This window comes from Styela clava, chromosome 8 (assembly GCF_964204865.1).
Source record: "Styela clava chromosome 8, kaStyClav1.hap1.2, whole genome shotgun sequence".
In the NCBI taxonomy this organism is placed as follows: Eukaryota; Metazoa; Chordata; class Ascidiacea; order Stolidobranchia; family Styelidae; genus Styela; species Styela clava.
Genome location: NC_135257.1, coordinates 17,248,149 through 17,268,027, shown reverse-complemented (window position 1 = coordinate 17,268,027; position 19,879 = coordinate 17,248,149). Strand labels below are relative to the sequence as shown.

General features: G+C 35.7%; 3 protein-coding genes and 1 pseudogene across 3 annotated transcripts; 2 read left to right on the top strand and 2 right to left on the bottom strand.

Annotated features, from left to right (window-relative positions):
* Positions 1 to 967: 967 nt before the first annotated feature.
* LOC120346721 (double-stranded RNA-binding protein Staufen homolog 2-like) lies at positions 968 to 3,735 on the top strand. The gene has a single exon (XM_039416528.2). The coding sequence runs from the start codon at positions 1,423 to 1,425 to the stop codon at positions 2,881 to 2,883; it is 1,461 nt and encodes a 486-aa protein (XP_039272462.2). The 5' UTR covers positions 968 to 1,422; the 3' UTR covers positions 2,884 to 3,735.
* Positions 3,680 to 5,414, top strand: LOC120346724 (elongin-B-like). The gene is made up of 4 exons (XM_039416532.2): positions 3,680 to 3,811; positions 4,145 to 4,288; positions 4,629 to 4,728; positions 5,160 to 5,414. The coding sequence occupies exons 1-4, from the start codon at positions 3,809 to 3,811 to the stop codon at positions 5,255 to 5,257; spliced, it is 345 nt and encodes a 114-aa protein (XP_039272466.2). The 5' UTR covers positions 3,680 to 3,808; the 3' UTR covers positions 5,258 to 5,414.
* On the bottom strand, positions 5,173 to 14,687 carry LOC120346722 (coiled-coil domain-containing protein 112-like). Its single transcript, XM_039416529.2, has 13 exons — positions 14,548 to 14,687; positions 11,944 to 12,056; positions 11,369 to 11,458; positions 10,750 to 10,825; positions 9,973 to 10,141; positions 9,429 to 9,515; positions 8,585 to 8,731; positions 7,778 to 7,918; positions 7,056 to 7,151; positions 6,380 to 6,529; positions 5,852 to 5,947; positions 5,657 to 5,775; positions 5,173 to 5,449 (listed from the first exon to the last, which is right to left on the bottom strand). The coding sequence occupies exons 1-13, from the start codon at positions 14,640 to 14,642 to the stop codon at positions 5,419 to 5,421; spliced, it is 1,410 nt and encodes a 469-aa protein (XP_039272463.2). The 5' UTR covers positions 14,643 to 14,687; the 3' UTR covers positions 5,173 to 5,418.
* Positions 14,688 to 14,783: 96 nt separating this feature from the next.
* LOC120346723 (uncharacterized) lies at positions 14,784 to 16,347 on the bottom strand (annotated as a pseudogene).
* Between the last annotated feature and the right edge of the window lie 3,532 nt (positions 16,348 to 19,879).

Below are 19,879 nucleotides of genomic sequence, written 5' to 3'. Positions count from 1 at the left end.
GTTATTTGATATTGAATTTCAGGACTTCAAGATAACCTGTGTAAGTTATGTCTGTTCTGTATGCTGCCGTGCTGGTACCGTATACCAGTAGGCAGTATACTGGTACGGTATAATCAGTATACAGGTATAGTGGTATATGTCAGTATGTACGTTCAGACTTTTGTTTGTCTTCGAATATTATGTAGCCTACCAGCAGTTCTGACAACCTGATGAAATTATAAGTATCAAGGTATAAAATATTTGCCAGAAACAAAATGAAAACTAATTGCGGAATCATGAAACCGAACAAAACTTTATGTAAGCTTTAAAACCCACATAAATCAAGTACTGAAGTAAGAGGTGTTGCCACAAAGTAGTGCATGTCCAAATGGATTCTTGTATTCGTATAATATCTGAATATGCAGTAATGCCAATCAAGGCTGGTAATTTGTATGGATTTTAGGAACAGGAATTTCAGAATTCAGGAATTTATAGAAGTGCCAACACCGATCACTGTTATCAATTACTATTTTTTTAATCTTCATTATTGGAGTTAAATGTTTTATAGAAATTTTTTTTTTGCCAATTTTATGAGAGGGGTTGATAGCATAAAAGTCCTATTGGGAATGTCGACTGTAGTTCGGCATCCCTATTTTGCCGCCTGTAACACCCATCGACCGTATTTTGACATCTCCAGTATGACTTTTTTTGTCATCACGTCTATCTGACTATAGAATTCTCCTGACATTATTGATTTGACTTTGAATTGGGTTTGCGCGAGACTAACTCCCTATCTTTCCTCTATGCCTTTATGCCAGTGGAATCGTATGCGTATACTGCCAGGATGCTGTAGCTGGAATAAACATGACTATTCTGTGTTAGTGGAGTGGAAGTGGTGACTCCTCTTCGGCCCATGGGCCGGGGCCACGGCCCATCAAATTGGGCCTCGGCCCATCAGGCTATGGGCCGCGGCCCATCAAGTTGTGTGAAGAAACTATTCACTTGGCTAACACAGACAGTCCCCAAACTCATAATAGAACTATAATGTAAAAAATCTGAACAAAATTTTTCCCTAACCCTAACCTGGTACACATACTACAGGAGTTTATTTTTTGGTTCGAATATTGACAATTTTGTAAAAATTGAAAATTTTGGTAAGATAATTGAATTTTTCCTGACGGGGCCGCGGCCCATAGCTTGATGGGCCACGGCCCATGTGGCCCAATTAGATGGGCCGTGGCCCCGGCCCATGGGTCGTAGAGGAGTCACCACCCCTGTAGAGTGTGCAGCTGGACTCTTTATTGATTTGTGTTTTTTTTACATAAGATGTAGTTTGAAAGAATGATTCTGGGAATAACATACTTACATTCCACTATATCCTTTACTCTACTAGTTTTTAAACAACTCTCATCGATTCAGAAAATGAGGGGAAACTAGTATAATATGGAGGCCATCATGAATAATATAGCTGAGACACAACCAGGCACAGATTTGGATAAACCAACTTCTCCAGTGGCTGTTATCCAAGAACTGGGGAAAAGTAGAAGCCTAAAACCAGTTTTTCAGATCATCAAAGAAGAAGGCCCTCCACATGAAACAAATTATGAAGTGATGTTAACTCTTGGCAATTATACATGGCAAGGTGAAGGTAGAAGTGTCAAGAAAGCACAGTTTGACGCGTCTAGAAAAGCGCTGGAAGAACTTGGTTATCCTCTTCCGAGGAGATCGACAAAGAAAACCAAAATCGCTAATCCGGCTTCATTAACACCGACTGTGATATTGAATGGACTTGCGATGGCTAGAGGGGAAACAGTTAAGTACGCAGTTGTTAAGACAACACCTTTACCTTGTCAGCCCATATATAACAAAACAACTAATTGGCAGCAACATGATCCCTTGAATTGGGCACCCAAAATGTATTATGGTGCTGATTTGAAGCAACCTCAACCATACAGCAATGGATCTTTCCAAACAGGAATTGATTTTCAGAAATATAATGGCAAACCCATCAAACGTTGGATCCATCCCCAACTTTTTCGTGTCGAGGTAGTTGTGGGCGAACGATCATTTTTTGGAGAGGGCAAAACACAGCAGGCGGCACGACATGATGCTGCGCAGCATGCACTTGATGTTTTACAGACGATGCCAGTTCCCATAAAAGAAAAGAAATCTGTGGATACAAAAAATGGAGAAAATAGTGAAAATGGAACTAAAATAGCTGTGGAAAAATCTCCAATAAGTCTGCTATATGAAAAAGCTTCAAACCATGGTTTAAAAGTAGATTTCACTGTGACATCAGAAGAAGGGCCACCGCACTTGAAGCTTTTCACCATGAATATAAAAGTTTTCAAGTCCTCAGATGAGATAGTTACTATGGCGGATGCGCAAGGACCAAATAAACATACAGCAAAGAAAAAGTCTGCATCGGCTGCTCTAGAAAAACTTCAAAATTTATCTTTACCAGAAAAGAAATCAAAAAATTCCAAAAATTCAAGAAGCAATATAAAAAAGGATTCAGAGACAAAAATTGCAGATATTCTTGTATCGAAATCCGCAATGCATCCAATCAGTCGACTCACGCAAATTTTACAGGCTAAAAAAGAACCTTTACCGGTCTACTCTATCGTGGCATTCACGAAAGACAATCATTTGACATACTTTTGCATTAAATGTGCTGTAGGCAGTCACGAAGCAACTGGTGACGGTAAAAGTAAAAAAGAAGCAAAACGAAATGCTTCAGAAAACATGCTGAAACTTTTAGGATTTGATATCCGAGAACAAACTGAATCCATAATTAAAGTAGATTCTGTTCAAAAGAACGGACCAAAACTCACTATTGCTCAACAAAGAAAACTTAAAAATAAGCCCACTGAGCCTGAAATACTACCAACCTTACCTGAGTGAAACATAAAACTTTGAAACGGACATCTTGAGTAGTTGTTGGTTTTACCCTGGCCCTTATCTCCCGAAAAATTGTTATAACGAACCATGCTGCTTATTTTTAGTCTTTTATTGCATTCACAAACTGGTTTATATATTTATTTCAAAACATTTAACCACCGGTTATTGAAAAAGTACTGGTCGCAATTCTGGATACAAAACTAAAAATAGCTTGTAAAACAGAAAAATGAAATCTGTCTGTGTAAAAAAGTGGCTGCACTAAATGCGATTGTTACAATTTGTCTGTGTAAAAGAGTGGCTATACTAAATTCGATTGTTACATCATCATTAACTTATTGCTGATTGGTCATTAATTGAGATTATTTAAAAAGAGGTCAGAGGAAACATCCATTGTAAAAGATAATATTATTCTGGTGTCATGAGTATTGAATATTTGTGAACTTATGGACTTTTTTTTCAGTCTATGTCACATGGGCGTATTACTTCACTGAGTGTTTTGACTGCTCATTTTTGATTTAATTTTAATCAGTTCCAAGTTGGAAAAATTGTTTATATACCATCCAGTGGTATATAAAAAGTTACAATGAATCCTTCAACTAAAAAAATCAAGTTTTTGAAGAGTTCAACAATCAAACATTGTAAATGTCAACTAAACCCCGCAATTGACAATTTTGATTTTCATTATTATTTCAAATGTACTTGATACCGGTATCAAATGTTCAGTAAACTGTTGATTTTCCTTATAATTTCCCTTTATATATATCTGTCCTGTGGTGAAACATCTTTGATAATTTTGCTTTCTCACTGGAATTGTTCCTGTGTAAATTTATTGTTTCTGTGTTTGTCCAATCATAGCTTAGGATTATACTGTAGATTGTAATATTGGACAACTATTTCATGATCTAGATTCCAGGGATTCTAATGTAAAATGGTAAGTACTAAGTAGTTTTTTATTTATTTTCAAACTTTTTGGGCCACCTGTTTGTCATTGCAGTAGTATTTATAGTGAGATTTCAAATTCCATTAGGATTAATCAATTCATGCTCAACAAAGTGAAAACACCTTATCGAGCAATGGAACTAGGAAGCATGTTATCTTGTAAAGGGAAAAGTAAAATACCACATTGTGGCCCCTCCAACTGCTCTGTGGTTATCTTGAGGGACTACGGGCACCAGGTTGAGAACCGCTGCGCTTGGCCACCAAATGAAGAAGTAGTGCCATATTCCTTACATTATCTCAAACATCTTTGTTTTATTCATTTCAGGATGTTTTTCTGACAATTCGTCGGCAGAAGACTACGATCTTCACTGATGCCAAGGAGTCAACTACAGTATTAGAGTTGAAGAAAATTATTGAGGGGATCTTGAAGGTTTCACCGGAAGATCAAATGTTATACAAAGATGATCAAGTAAGAAATAACCACTTTTAAAACGAACTGTTTTGTTAGTTTGATACAAAAGAGAACCTGATTTTGAATCCCAAACCAATCCCTGCATTGGCCCATTGAGTTTTTCTCTTCGTGTATCCTTCGCTCTGACTCAATAGCGACACCACGGGTCCCATCACTAATAAATCGCTAATTATACTATATAAATCATTCAAAATCGATAGGCTTCTGGTCCGAGATATGATGAATGCACATGCAAAATTTGAAGCAGATTCAATCTCGCTTTCGTGAGATATCGCGTAACATATGAAAGTGTCTAACAGACAAATACCTATCTCCTGTTAATTGTATTTTTTCACAGCAATTGGATGATAACAAAAGCTTAGCAGACAGCGGATTTACCTCACAAACAGCTAAAGCCCAAACTCCTGGAATACTTGGACTTGCAGTAAGAGAGGGTGGTAAGTATGATTCTATCAATTTATCCTTGTCAGAATCCCATAGATTCCCAAACCTTTTGGATCGTGTGGACCCCTGTTTGTGAATCCTATGTCGTATCATTTTTATGCCTAACCGACGGAAAGGATAATGTTTCCTTTGGTGATATGAAAGTCTAAATCAATACATACTAACGTTGAATACTGGCAGGCTAACTAAAGGCAGTTAGATAAGATCCCATCCCATATACAATGTTGCGGACCCCCAGTGGAGAAACTCTGCTCTAACCAATAACCAACCAGTGAGACTTACTTGATTCGAGGACCCAAGATCACATTATATTTCCTAATATCCAATATACAAGTTGAAAGAATCGGAATTTCAAAAATATAATCCAAAATAATAGGCACAAAAAAATACTTAAAAACGATCCTATGTTTTCTATGTTTTACAGATGCATTTGAAAATTTAACAATCGAACCGTACTCTTCACCTCCTGAACTTCCAGATGTAATGAAGACGCACGATGGAATTGCAGACCAGAAAAAATAATTAGTATCTCGTTTGCATTTTGTAGTTAATCCGTGCAGATGTTTATGTCACCCAGGTTGTCCGCCATTTCTCCAACAATGTGTATTATTTTTGTTGCTAAATTTTTTATGAGAACGATTGAATTAAATATAATCATCCACCGTGGTGGATTGTCATAGATGTCAAAGATTTTGTCTCCAGGATGGAACAGCCCTGAAATAAATGTGTGTAGTCGTCAGGTATAAGCTTGAAAGTTTCATTGCGTACCAACATGGAATGAACCAATTTTTTTCGCCCACTTCACATCAAGTTGTGTAAGCCTATGGCTAACACAGACAGTCCCTGAACTTGTAATAGAACTAAAATAAGGTGAATCCGAATAAAATTATTGCCTAACCTGTGGATTTCACTCAATTTTACCTGTGGGGCATTCTCGCAACACCATTATTTGTTGCTATCGTCTCGGACTGTGCATTGGTCCTATTTACCCAACCTTCTGTCATTCTGTATAGTCTTGTCGGATCTCTTTCTACTTCAACCTGGGTAGACAAAAATGGAATATTCGTGTTATTTGGAGCAGTGCATTCAGTGGCAACACTAGAAGAGTACCGGTACCTTCAATTTGGTCTTTTCTAGTTTCTTCTTTTTCATCTCTTCTAATCCATCTCTCTTCATCTGTTCTGTCTGCTTTAACTTCAGGGCAACACGGTCCTTTATATAAATATTACTAGTATTAACATTGTCAAGAACAATGAGACACCTGATATTGATTGGAAGAGCGAAAAAAAATTGCAACTACATTCAGATACATTTAAATTACCAATAAGCTCTTGTAATATTCAAGTTCAATACTGCAGTTTGTCAGAGGTGTAATTAAGCAAATTAGTAGGTCTAGGTCCCATCGTTTATGCATTTTTGTCACAGTATCTACACTATGTACACTCTACCCCGAATAATTATTTAAACCAGCTTAAGAAAATTTACATCTTGTGTTATCAATGTCTATATATTTATTGCTTGCAGATAAAGTAAATGAAATACGGTCATGGTTGCTAAATTCAGTGTTCATAAGTTGTTTGATTTTTCTCCTATTATTTGTAAAAGATAATGCTTGGTGCTGCCAAGGCATATCACAAATCTCACTCTGCTTTGGAAAGAAGAAATTTTTTGTCGAACTTCTTGCTGCCTCTCAATTTCTCGTTGTTCTGCTTCAAATTCTTCCATCCAGCGCAAACGTTCGTTGTTTTCTTTTTTCTGTCTCAAAGCTTCAAGGGCAGGTTTCATTGCTTCTTCCTGTGAGAATGAGATGAAAGTTTAACATGACAAACAGAATTGATTCTGTAATTAGCAAGAACCATGACTACACCACACCAGAAGAGCAAAGAATTATTTAAATAAAAAAAACAAGAGTTCGCTCACTCAAGAGAGGAACATTGTGCTTATTTAAACAGTCACAGGAGTCTAGGAATAAGACATTTAGCCATGCTTGGATTTAATTTACAAGTCAAATCAACAGCGCTCCAGAAGTGTGTGTACCAATATGGAGGTAACTAATTTTGTTCGCCTACTTTACATCAAGTTAAACCTATGTGCAGGGCGTATATTCACTTGGCTGACACAGGCAGTCCCCAAACTTGTAATAGAACTAAAATGAGGAAAATCAGAATAAAATTATGGCCTAAACCTGACTTGGTACACACGCTACAGGAGTACCCAATCAACAGACTTAAGAAAACATTTTGAATTAGCATCCCTGCTATAGCAATTACTGAATATTTCATGCAAATCTCATATCTGGCAACAATATTACAAGACATACCTTCTCCTTTCTTTTTTTCCTTTCAGCAGCTTCTCTAAGTTTTTCCTCCTCCATTTTCCTCTCTTCTTCTTGTCGCTGTTTCTCCAATTTTTGGGTCTTTAATAAAATACAAAGTTATCGATAATGACATGTAATTAAATTGAATGATAAGGGATGTTTTCCCAAACATACTACAACAATAACCAATAAGTCAACATTGACATAACAATTGCAATTCGTGCAGCCAATTAGACAATTCTTTTGTTCAGACAGATATTCAAGCATGGTAAACATTGCCATGTTTTTGTGGTTAAAATTAGTTCTAAATCAAATCACCTGATTGTCATTTTGTCTTTTAAGAAGTTTTAGGTTAGTTTTAATATTCAAAAATTACCAGTTTGTAAACAGAAATGCTCCCAAAATAGACAGAAAATTTTTTGCAATAGTAAAGTATGGAGAGAAGTTTTCTGGGGCCAAGGGTCGGGGAATCATCTATTACTTGATATAAATTTTTTTAAAAACATGTGAGCACAAAGAGAATAGAAATGAAAGCTGATAAGTCAGAAAATGTTAGATCTGGTAAAAGTTTGTTTCATAGCTTGATCGTGAAAGCCATGACTGAGCGGAGTCCGGCAATCCTCTCATGAATATCCCCCATGTGACTCAAACCAGAGAGACTGATAGTGTGATGGAAAGAATGCCACCATCTTTTTAACTTGACCTCCATTCAAGTTAAAAGTTACCTTCCAAATCTTCAATTGTTCCTTCTTGATTTCTCTTTCATGCTGAAGTCTTTTTCTAATTTCCTTTTCTTCTTTTTCTCTCAATTCTTGTAGTTCTTCATCGTCTTTATCAGGATCTGTTCTACAATTTTCTTTTTCTTCCTTGAATGAATTAAATGAAATTTACATCGACTAATCAATACTCTTGGGACATGGCCATACTCTAACCATCTTGTTATCTCAGTTCAAAATCTTGTGCCCACCAACTCACTCAGAGTGTAACAAATCAGGTAGGTAATTTCAGTCCTGAAAATAGCAGCTACTTACGCTGCGCATTGTTAGATAGATACAGGGGCATGTTGTACAGAGCCTTGTTTGAAGTGAAAGGAGCGTACACAAAAATAAAAAATTTGGAAAATTCTCAGAATCATTAAACCATTGCTAAAGTGAAAAGTCAGATAGGATAGCATACCCATATTTATTCCAGAGGAGAGAAAAGCCGATAACATGGCTTAATCATATGGCGAACCATGGCCTCTTGTGCGGTTACCAGTCCAGGTCGGGTATGGGATTAGTTAGTCAGTTATTTGTTTTCGGAAGCATAGACTTGATGGTGGAGGAAGCCATAACCGACCAGTGGTTACGTGAACCACCCTACGGCAGTGAGGAGTCCAGCAATTCTCTCGCACTAGATCATCCCCATATGGTATTCAAACCCACGCAGGGTAATCAGAGATGCGGTGGCGAGCGTATTTCTAACGCTTAGCACGATGATCCACACCGCCTAGCCGAGCGTATACTTATGTTATCTTCCTTCTTGATACTAACCTTATTTCTACGCCAAACTTCAATTGCCTCTTTCTTTCTTCTTTTGAGCTCAATGAAGTGTGTAAACCACTTTTCATGATCTTCCACGTCCTTTTGTGAGCGACCGGGAATTTGTCTTGCTGCAGCTGGTATGAAACTACGATTCGCCTGAATAAACGGGAGGTTCAGAATAGAAGTTGGAAATTGTACTTTATTTTATCCTCATGCGCATGACAATGGGCAATTTAGCTGCAAGTGATGTTCAGTGATGTTCTTGTGCATAATTCATATTTATCTTGGTCAAGAAGAAAGGCAATAATAAAGCTTAATCATCATATGACGAATCACAACTCATTGTCCGGTCACGGGAGTGGGCCAATTACAGATAATAGACTTGGTTACTGGGCCGGAGGCTCAAACCTCAATATGAAAAGCTATGAATAAAAAACAGTTCAGTTACAACAGCAAGGCTAATGTTTATGTAATAATAAGAAACACAATGTAACAATCAGGGTCATTATCGTCGTCAGAGTCGTAATTTCAGCATACAAAAGTGGGCCGGATCTGGCACATAGTCCATTATTTGCCCACCCCTGGGTTATCAATACATGTTGGGTATGGGACTAGAATTCAAATTTGCCATGAACGGTAATCAGATTAACAGTGACAAGAGTAATCCTATTGGTTCGTGTGTGCCAAGTGCCAACACTCGAGCCTTTTTTTCCTCACAAGTCACAACAATCAAACCCGTGAACTTTACGCAGTGCAATCAGTGCGGTGGGAAGTTTGTTTCAATACAGCACTAATCGACAAAAAAACAGGATTAAGTATGCAATCTTAATATCAGTAGGAAACATTTTCATACCTTAAATTTATCTCGGATTCGAAGAAAAGCACCATGATCATAATCATCCCAACCTCCTTGCAAACCTCCATTTTGTGCAACATAAACCTGAATTTAAAACCTTGTACATTTCAAGAGACATCACAATATACAAGACAAGAAGACAGAATATAAGATATATCATGAATAAAAATGATTACGAGTTTTAGCTGATCATTCCAGAATGATTCACTGTGACTTTCCACAATTACTGCCAGGGCTGTACAGTCACAAAAGAATTACAACCCCGTCAGACTCCTAGCCATTTAAGATATGACTATGGGCGTATAAGGTTTCTTCAATTGTCTGTTAAGAAAGTTTAATCAACCCATAATGCTTTTTTAAGTTTATGGAACTTTTGACTTTGACCACCAACACTGAAGGCATGAAATTTGTACCAGGAAGAATTTGAAAACATGTTTCAAAACATTTCCATTGGCCTTTGTAAATCAAAATGCTCGAACGGCAAAATATAGAAAGCATTTGTTTTTAACTACTTCTGCCTTATGTGAAAATGAATACAAACCTCAAAATCATGAATTTCCTTCGGCAAATTACTCATTTGCTGCTTAACTGCTTGTTTGATTGATTTTGCAGATGTATGAGCCTTTGTGGATTTCATGGCTTCAATTTTGCCTTCTAATATCATGAGCTCTTGTTCAGTTTCTTTCTCAGCGATCATCAAAGTTTCAAATCTGTAATGCCACATATGAATTGGATGGTTATAAAACTACAGCTAGCATGCCAAATTCGGCTCGTTGGGTAATTCAATCTAGCCCGTCTGATGCTGCTACAACTAAACTAAAACCAAATTTTGATGTTTAAGCTGAAAAATTGTTTTGACCCGAGATTTATTGTTTTCAACTTTTATGTTTGTAACACTGTAAATATTGTTTATAAAATGTAACTTTTATGTTACACCCATGCCAGTCTAGTCTAGGTAGGCAAAATTTTTGGCCCTTGGTTCAAACACCTTGCCCACCCCTGTTATAGAGGGTTGTGAACATGGGGGTTTCTCGTACATAACAACTAGAGTGAATGCAGAAAGTAGTTACGCAGATTGCTATGTTCATCAGAACAAACCTGCTAACCACAGGGTCACTCAAACCCTTAAAAAATTGAACAAAGTACGTAAACACAGTTTTTATGCATAGTCAGGGAGAAATATATCAAGAAAAAAGGTGGGAACCACTGCTTTCTACACAATTTGTTGTGAGGCCGATTAAGTATAATCGCAGATTGAATGAAAATTGAGTTCGTGATCGTTGATATCCTTACTAAATTAAGTTCAAAATGAGCATACGTTTCTCTTTGTTTTTGTTTGAAGAAACCAATAGTAGATTCAATATCCTCCATTGTTGTTTTTAGTCTTGCAACAACTATAAAAGAAATATTGATTCAATTTTAATGAAATGACAGGTATTTCACTGTCAAGCATAACTGATGAGGAAAGTGGACTATAAACTATCCTCTCCTTTGGAATATGATAGGAAAAAAGAGTCCTAATCGAAATTTTTTCAATGCGCCGACTGTAGTGTATTTCAATTTTAGATCTGTATAAAAACAATGGTTGTGTGATATCAATGATTTTAGTCAGGGTTAGGAACTGAAATCTATGAGAATGTCTTTATGCAATTAAGATCATTCTAAGCAAGTGAGATTGCATACCAAAGTGACACGCAATAATTTCTTATACAGAAGCATTTTAATGTTGTCTTTCAACTAGGATGTGATTTAATTACTGATTTTTATTCCATTAACTTGATGTTCAATTAATAGTACACTTCTTATATCCAGCAATTTGCTAAAATGCATTTTGATTCAACTCATTATATAGTCAAGTGCTAGTTGTGGTCCAATCAATTTGGTGTTATGATATATCTAAGCAAATTGTTAGTACTTTCAAATCATTTCATTCTTACATTCTGGTGTGGCTTTAACCTGCTTCAATTCTCTTTGGAACCCATCGACTTTTTCTTTCATTTTTTTCAATTGTTGTTCTAGTTTGATTCCTGTCAAAAGGGTACTAGGTTAAGGAGAATGTTACAATATGTTTTGTGTTTATAAACTACCCTGCTCATATTATCTGGAACTGGGAATGGATGAAAGAGTATGTAACACTCACATATTTGATCCAAAAATTATTAAACAAATGTGTACTAGAAATAAAAAACAATTTCGCTTTTCATTGTTTGAGATTTTACTCAAAATTCTCGCGTCGAAGACTTGAACACAGTGCTTTTTGTATGCCTTTCAATCCAAACAAGGCTTTGTACAAGCAGCTATGGGCTACGGCTATGTATGTAGCTACCTTCTTCAAAGGATAGGAATCTGTCTGGTTCATCACTGCCTACCCAATTTATTACACGCGGGACAAAGTGAAGGGCAGAGATGCGAACCAAAATTTCTAATCAGCGAACCAACATAACTAGGTCCAATGCTTCAACCACTGGACACGCCTACAAAATTACTTTGAGAAATTTCTATAAAATCTTACTTTCAGATGATAATTCATGACTCAGGGACTTTTCAACATCTTGGAAATGCTTGTATGATTCACCACGCTTATCATATATAAATCCTGCTCTTTCTTTTTCAACGATATTTTTTCTGAAAAATAACACCTCTTTGTTAAGATCGGTATGTTTGAATTTTTGACAAGTTCTATCCCATTTCCACGAATGATTTTGGTTGAAATTATTATCCATACACACTCATCCATACCCGACATGGGACTTGAAACCGGACGAAAGAGATGTGGTTCGCGATATGAGTAAGCCGTCTAATTGACTTTCCTCTCCCCTGTAAATCCTATATTATTATAGCACAACCTTGACTTGAAATGTTCTTTCACTCAACAGTAATATCTCTTTGTGGAAAAAATAAAAGTGTCAAGAATTTTTTTCTATAATGAATATATAAGAGATCTCCATGTAATCACTAACTGCATTATTAGGGTTTTACTTAGTGTATGCACCACCCATATTGTGTAATTGATGTTAATAATATGCATGAATAAAAATATTTCGAATTTTTCTATGAAATGCAATCATGGTTTTTTTACTCCAAATCTATGTTTGCATATGAATGGAGTCTGTTTTATTTTCATGTTTTTGATAATTTTCTTACAGGTCGGCGGTTTGTGTTTTTTATGTGTGTTTGGGCCAACGTCACTTCTGTATGGATTACTAAATTCTAGTAATTACTGGAAAAAAGTCATTGGGTCTCATGGACAGTTATAGGCAGATCTCCCTAAAGTAACGCCCAGTCATTGGCAATTAGTCCATATCTAGTCAGGGTCATCCCATTCAGATAGCTGAAGCTTCCAGATGCTGCAAGCATATTCAGTCTTATTTCAATGTTTGAAAAATCCTGTACAAAAAATTAAGATGCTCATCCAGGAGTATGTTAAAATCATGAGAATATATTTCAACACTGAATAAACCGGTCTTACTACTTACTGAATACAGCGCGAAACACCGCAAAGAGCGCAAAACAGAGGGAAACAGCGCAAAACAGTGGGGAAACAGCGCAAAACAGAGGGAAACAGTGTGAAGCAGAAAAAAAATTTTCAATGAGTTCGGGGCACCTTGTTTTGAGTTGGAGTACCACGGCAGCAAATTAAAAACAGAAACCAACGTATGTAGCCAGTAATGCTGTAATGGCAGGTCTGCCCCTGCTGGTGACACATTTTGGGTACCATAATTTAGAACGTTTTCCATATGGATATGGTTGGCTTTAGGGTTAGGGTTAGGTAAAAAGGGACATCCAGAAGTATGTGCACCAAGATGGCGCACAACCTGAAAATAGTATGTGTGTGTGTATGTAGCGAATTCAGGTTGTGCGACATATTGATGCACATACTTCTGGAGCACCAAAAAGGTAGATAAAATTCGGCATGATGACCTATAATCCGGTACATAACCTTGTAAATATACCGGAAATAGCGCCATAAACCATGGCGAGAGGCGCCGTGGTTCTTTCGTGGCAGGAGGTGGTAATGACTGTGTCTCCTGTTTTGCGCTGTTTCCCTCTGTTTTGCGCTGGTTTCCTTCTGTTTCGCGCTATTTTGCACGGTTTTGCGCTCTTTGCGGTGTTTTGCGCTGTATTCAGTAAGTAGTAAGACCCCTGAATAAACTGTTTAAACCAAAACAAATTGACTGTTTTGACCCTACTGATGTGATGTGCCACCAATAGGGTTGTATTTGACTATAGCAAAATCTAGGAATCGAGCCATACCATTTTGTTGTAGCTGGAGCCAATGGAGCTTGAGCTGCCAGAAATTTTAGTGGTTCCAGCTCCTAACCACATCCCATCATTTTTAATACTTATAATCCTTGTTTATTAGATTTGTGTCCCACTTCAGCAAAACTGCCTTTGGGCTGATATTTCATGACAGCAGTCATGCAGATAAAACCCAAATTATAATGGAGCTTCAGCCCTAATAAAAACACTGCCTGACATTTGATGGCCGCATTGTATAAATGTTTTTTTTTTGGATTTGAAGGTGCAGTATCAAGTTGTTCAAGACTTTTAAACCGCCAAACAAAATAAATAGCATTTAAAAATTATGTGTATGTGTTAGATAAGTACTTTTGTCAGTTTATTTTTTAATGATATTTTATTCTGTGAAGTTGATCTTTGGAATAAGTGGAACAATGTAAAGTTACTGAGAGAAGTCTTGTTTAATAGTGAATTCATTGAAAATATAACAGTTATGGGAATTTCGCATTCGAGATTCATAGACTGTATTGAATAAACTGCATTGGATACAAATCAACCCCGATACCAAATATGTTCAAAACAACCCGACATTCAATTCAAATATATTCGATAGTTTGAATCTAGGAACAATATATACATTTGAATGGTTACTATTTTGGGTACTCCTGTAGTGCATGTACCAGGTTAGGCCATTATGTTATTCCGATTTTCCTTATTTTAGTTCTATTAACCAATCAGATGTATCAGTCTATATTATTAACCTTTTTGGATTTCTGATTTCAAAATCTTTTTTTTTTTCGTCGAAGTGACCCAATTTAGAATACATTTGAAATAGTAAATTGATTAGATTTATTAATCAATCCTGCCTGACACTTACTGAAATTTTATTTGTTCCAACTCTCGTAAGAACTTCTGTTTCTTTGTCTTTTCATTCAGCCTTCCACATTCATCTGTGCCTTTCATATCTTCCATTTCACACAACAAAGAACTCACTCATTTATCTCAGGTAAATATTACTCTGTTCAAAGTAACCACTCGATATATTTCACAGAATATTTTTTTAACTTTTAGATTGAAACAACTATTGAATATTCAAGTTGATAATCCTAAAACCTTAAAACCAAAAATTTGAACATTTTCAGAAACTGTGGCCATACAAAAACATGCTATGAGAGACGCAGTTAGATTACTGCGAAGAGCAAGAATACAAGAACAGCTACTCAAAATACCATGCAATTTTTTTAGGTTGATTTATAATTTCAATAATAAATGTAAATAAATCCTGAAATGTTGGCAACATATCCAGCATATTCAATTTTCTGGAGCAATAGTCCAATCACAAATGCTGAATTGCCAATGAGATTTAAACCAATTACATCAAGTTAACTAATACACGAATTGAATGCAAAATTTCCCAGCAATTAGAACAGCTTAAACTTATAAATGGCAGAATGAGAACAATATAGACCTCCACCCTTCGGATGTTACGAATAAAAAAGCACAGAATTTATCTTCTCCAAAATTATAGACAGTGTGAACAGAAAGAAAACGAGTGGATTATAAATTTGAAAACAACAGAGACAAACTGAACGGTAAATAACTACAACCATTATGATTACAGCACACAAGACCATTCCCTCTCAACAACTCATCATCCGGCATATTGTGTTATAAGAGAAGAAAATATGTTTTATATTTCAGCTGATAATAGTTTTTGGTGACCGCCTGTTCAACCAAAATCAGAATGTTTATTGCTTGAAGGGTGTGTGTCTGAATCTAGATAGTTAATCGTCTTGAACATCGACTTCCTCGTCATCACACTTTTCATCGTCTTTATTCGATTCAGCATCAGATGTCCACAGAGTCAAGTTATCACGAAGCAGCTGCATAATTAGAGTCGAATCCTTGTACGAATCTTCATTCAAAGTATCCAGTTTTGCTATTGCGTCGTCAAATGCTTTCTTAGCAAGTTGACAAGCCACTTCACTTTGCTTTTTAATCTCATAATGGAAGACTGAAAAGTTTAGAGCAAGGCCGAGACGAATTGGATGAGTAGGTTCCAGATTATCTGACGCATCTGTGGCTTTTTGATATGCGTCTAAGCTTGCTGTAGCGGCCTTGTCTCTCTCATCACCATCCAAAAATTCAGCCAAATACCGATGATAATCACCTTTCATCTTGTAGTAAAACACTATTGACTCATTTTTTTCTGCATTTTTGATCAGGTGATCGTCTAAAGCTTTCAGAATCTGCTTACAAATATCTTGAAGCTCAGTTTCAACGGTTTTTCGATATTCTGTTGCCATGGCATATTTTCCACTTGCTTCTTCATTGCCTTGACCAGCCGATTCATTTTTCATTTGAATACTGCTTATGATTCTCCATGACGCTCGGCGGGCCCCTATGACATTTTTGTATGCCACAGAGAGAAGGTTGCGTTCTTCAACAGATAATTCTGTGTTCAATTTTACGACTTCTGTCATGGCCTTAACCATATCATCATACCTCTCAGCTTGTTCGGCAAGTTTTGCCTGGTACACGTAGCTAGCTCTGGATGAATCTCCCATGATCAATAATTAGTGTTCAGAATTCGGTAAAAACTGTATTTGAAAAGCCGAGCTAAATGTCCAAATTTACGTCTATGATTTCATCAGTTCAAAGAAACCACAAACAATGATGACCGGATTGTACGTCAGATAGCAAAACAGCAACCAATAACGTTTTTATTTTGAGTAAAGTAATAGTATACAACATTACATACAGAAAAAAAATGAGGTAACATTAAAAATTATGAAGGTATTTCTAGTTTTTTCGGACCAATTACCATTGGAAAAACTTTCATCAGACCAGTTGCATGATTCCTAAATCCCAAGCAAATACAGATATAATTAAAATGGTCAAACTCAAAATGTAACATTCAAAATTCTGTCTAAAATAAGATTGAAAAATATCCATCACTTTGGCAAATGGAAGCTCTTGCGATAACCAACCTTCAAAAGTCGATATTGAGGGCTCCAACCCAAAAAAATAAAACTTGAAAAAAAAAACAGTTTTGGGAAAATGACGAAAAAATATAATTTTTGAACTCTCCCAACTTTTTATTGAGATACTTTGGTGAATATCAAATTGAAATTTCTATTAGAAAGCCAGTCAAAAAGCAATTATTTTTATTGTAATTTTTTCAAATAAAATTTCTACATTCACCCTTTCGTCTTGAAACCATCCCAATAATATCGTTTCTTGGAAATTTTATACATTGCAAGTTTTCTTCCAATACCCGTAGAGACCTAATTTAGTAACCATGTCATGACTATTCCCACAACACCAAATAAGGACAAATTAGATTCACTCATTATGTCTATTTCAGACAAAAATAATTAGAATGATATTGTTGAACATTATACGAAAAAATGGTTGTTTCGATTAAAGAAATCTACTTTTCAGGAATCAATGGGATTATTTTTAATTGGGAATTATAATATATGTTAATAATATTGCTTATTGAACACAATTCTCTTATTTTTAGTGTTATGGTGAAGTCAATGATTGCGCTAGTTATGCTGCGAAGCTATTGGTAGATTTCAATGTTCAAAAATTTTGCATTGTGGCCAGTTCAGTATATCATTATTTACTATTTTTATTACTAAATTAGTTAATTTGTGTGTGAATCCTGATATTTATTATAAGCTTATTGATTTCTTCTCGATTATTGATTGTTTTCATTGACGTTTCTATTTCTAGTGAAGGTAGATAAATAACACCATTTCAAATGAATCCCCACACAATCTAGGCCACGAAATATAATTATTCGATATAGATGAAGCGAGAAGCTACGACTTCCATAATTGTATCCGGCAGCGGTCCACAACCTTTTTCAGTGAATTTCTCCCTTCTGTCTATTTTGGAACTCTTTGTTCCTCCCTCAATATGTATAAAAACTACTTATATCTGTATATGGTCAATCTTTAATAGGTCCTTAGCTAAGCACAAGTAGAACTCTTTAAGTATTTTATGTGAGCATAAATTAGCATTATAATAATTATATAAAGAATATTAGTGCCGGTAATTGTAATATAGCAAATACAAAATTCAACCTTGGTTGGAAAACGTTGGTTTATAAAATCAAGTTTGGTTATGAAGTGCCGTCATGTATCAGAATCAGAGATATCCAAAATGTGTCGAATATCCATTACTAGTTTTGTTAAATATTTGATATGGTAATTTCTACACAAATATTATTATTATATTATTGGAAAATGTGTGGGTTTTCAAGAATTGACATCAACTTGTGGACACTAAGAATTCGAAATAAATCTCACCTATTTTTCATTACATGAAATACATTTTGCATTTCTATAATTTCCTTGTTGAACATGAACCAATTTGAAATATATATCCTACATACAACTTTTTGAAAATACTTTCAACAATACAAGTGACAAATTAGTGCTAAATTATTCGATTTCAGCTATCAGGCTCTACCTAAATTTCAAGTATATTTTAAATTCAGTGGCGTAGCTATAAGAATCATTTTTTGTGTAAATATGAAATGAGCTAAAAATTGCTACACATTTTAAGTTCCGATCAGATTATTCAAAATATGTTGAGGAGACAGAAAACGTGGGTTAATTAGAACAAATGTACATACTGCTGTACTGAGTCTTTTCATTCTAATTTCATTGATTACTTAGTTAGCATTCAAGAATTACACTAATAATAGAATATACCTAAACATATACGGCACACGCTACACATAAATTTCAGAATCTTGAGTTATCAAGTCAACAATTTTAACGTCAGAAAGTTCAGATATCTAGAAATTGGTAATGAAATACAGACACGGGCTAACGGTAGAATTATAATGAGACATTATAAACAAAAATTTTGCCGTTATTGAATATCTCGTGTTATTTTAGAAGTACTGTACCATAATATACACGAACAATCTGATTGAATCAACTCGATACACGCACGCTGACCAGCAAACCAGTTGTTGGAAGTCGCCAAGGAACACCAGCTCCAAAAAACCACGCAACGCCCAACAACATAAACTGGCGCGATAAAGGACGAAACTACGCGAAACTTCGCCGTTGCATTGCATTGAGAGGAGTCGACTTTCCGGATTTTATTTCGTGCTGATTGAATATACTATGCACAGAATCCCAAATATCATCAAAAACTTGCGAAGAAGTGTCTTTGAATCTCTTGAAAAATTTGTAGCAACATATGACTGAAAGAACTTAAAATTCGCTGACGCGTATATCTTGTATATGAGTAACTGTACTTTTTGCTGCTTCTAGAGCCTAAGCAAAAATGCATTAGGTGAAAATTTATACGGTAAACGCTCCATAAACTTATTAGAAGTCTTACTCCCAACTCCCCCTCGGAACAAATACGAAATTCTATCCTATCGGCTTATTTCCCGGAATGAGAGAGAGAGCGCAAGATTTGTTGCCACAAAAACAAAGTTAGCACTATTATAAACATAATCCAATAAGGAAAAATATTTCAAAAGTAATAACAGTAATTGACTGAGTACGAAACACCCAGTCATTTTTCGGTTTTGGCTGCTTTTCGCGCATACTAATAGCATACGTTTATCTTATGCATATAAGCGTAAGTCAAGTTAAGTTTATTTTTTCCTACCAGTAAAAAACAATTGTATACAACATTGAAAGAAAACTATATATAGTCATACAATTTTACTGGGGAGGAGAAGTAGCTGGTTATCGAGCAGCGACACCCAAGGTTAGGATAGGATTTACCTTTTTATCTCAGAGGAGAGGAAAGCCGATAAGACGGCTTAATCGTATGGCAAACCACGGCCTCTAATTCATTTTTCAGTCCAGGTCGGGTATAAGTATAAGTCTATTTCAACTCCATAATCAGCAATAGACGATAAAAAAATAGATAAAAACAAAACTAAAAGTAACTGATAGAATCGGGAAAGCGAACAAAACCTAGAGTAAGGTTTGAAACGTACAGATTTTAGATGGAAAGGTATTGATAAAAGAAGTAGTACGTGTTCGCTCACCCAAGGGATTAGTATGGGATTAGTTAAACCTTTCGTACTCAGTCAATCACTGTTATTACTTTTGAAATATTTTTTCTTATTGGATTATGTTTATAATAGTTATTCTTAAGATAGGACTCTTTCAATTCTTGATAATTTCAACTTCAGTGCAAGCAGGGCTGGAGAGCTGGTTCGA

Bases quoted from the DNA above. Each gene is read 5' to 3' on its own strand.
- LOC120346722 (XM_039416529.2), bottom strand. From the start codon at position 14,642: ATGGAAGATATGAAAGGCACAGATGAATGTGGAAGGCTGAATGAAAAG. The intron at 12,057-14,547 runs GTAAGTGTCAGG...GTTATTTTTCAG, and splicing joins TTGGAACAAATAAAATTTCA to AAAAAATATCGTTGAAAAAG. The intron at 6,530-7,055 runs GTATGTCTTGTA...TCATTCTCACAG, and splicing joins GGAAAAAAAGAAAGGAGAAG to GAAGAAGCAATGAAACCTGC.
- LOC120346721 (XM_039416528.2), top strand. From the start codon at position 1,423: ATGGAGGCCATCATGAATAATATAGCTGAGACACAACCAGGCACAGAT.
- LOC120346724 (XM_039416532.2), top strand. The intron at 4,289-4,628 runs GTAAGAAATAAC...ATTTTTTCACAG, and splicing joins TGTTATACAAAGATGATCAA to CAATTGGATGATAACAAAAG. The intron at 4,729-5,159 runs GTAAGTATGATT...TATGTTTTACAG, and splicing joins ACTTGCAGTAAGAGAGGGTG to ATGCATTTGAAAATTTAACA.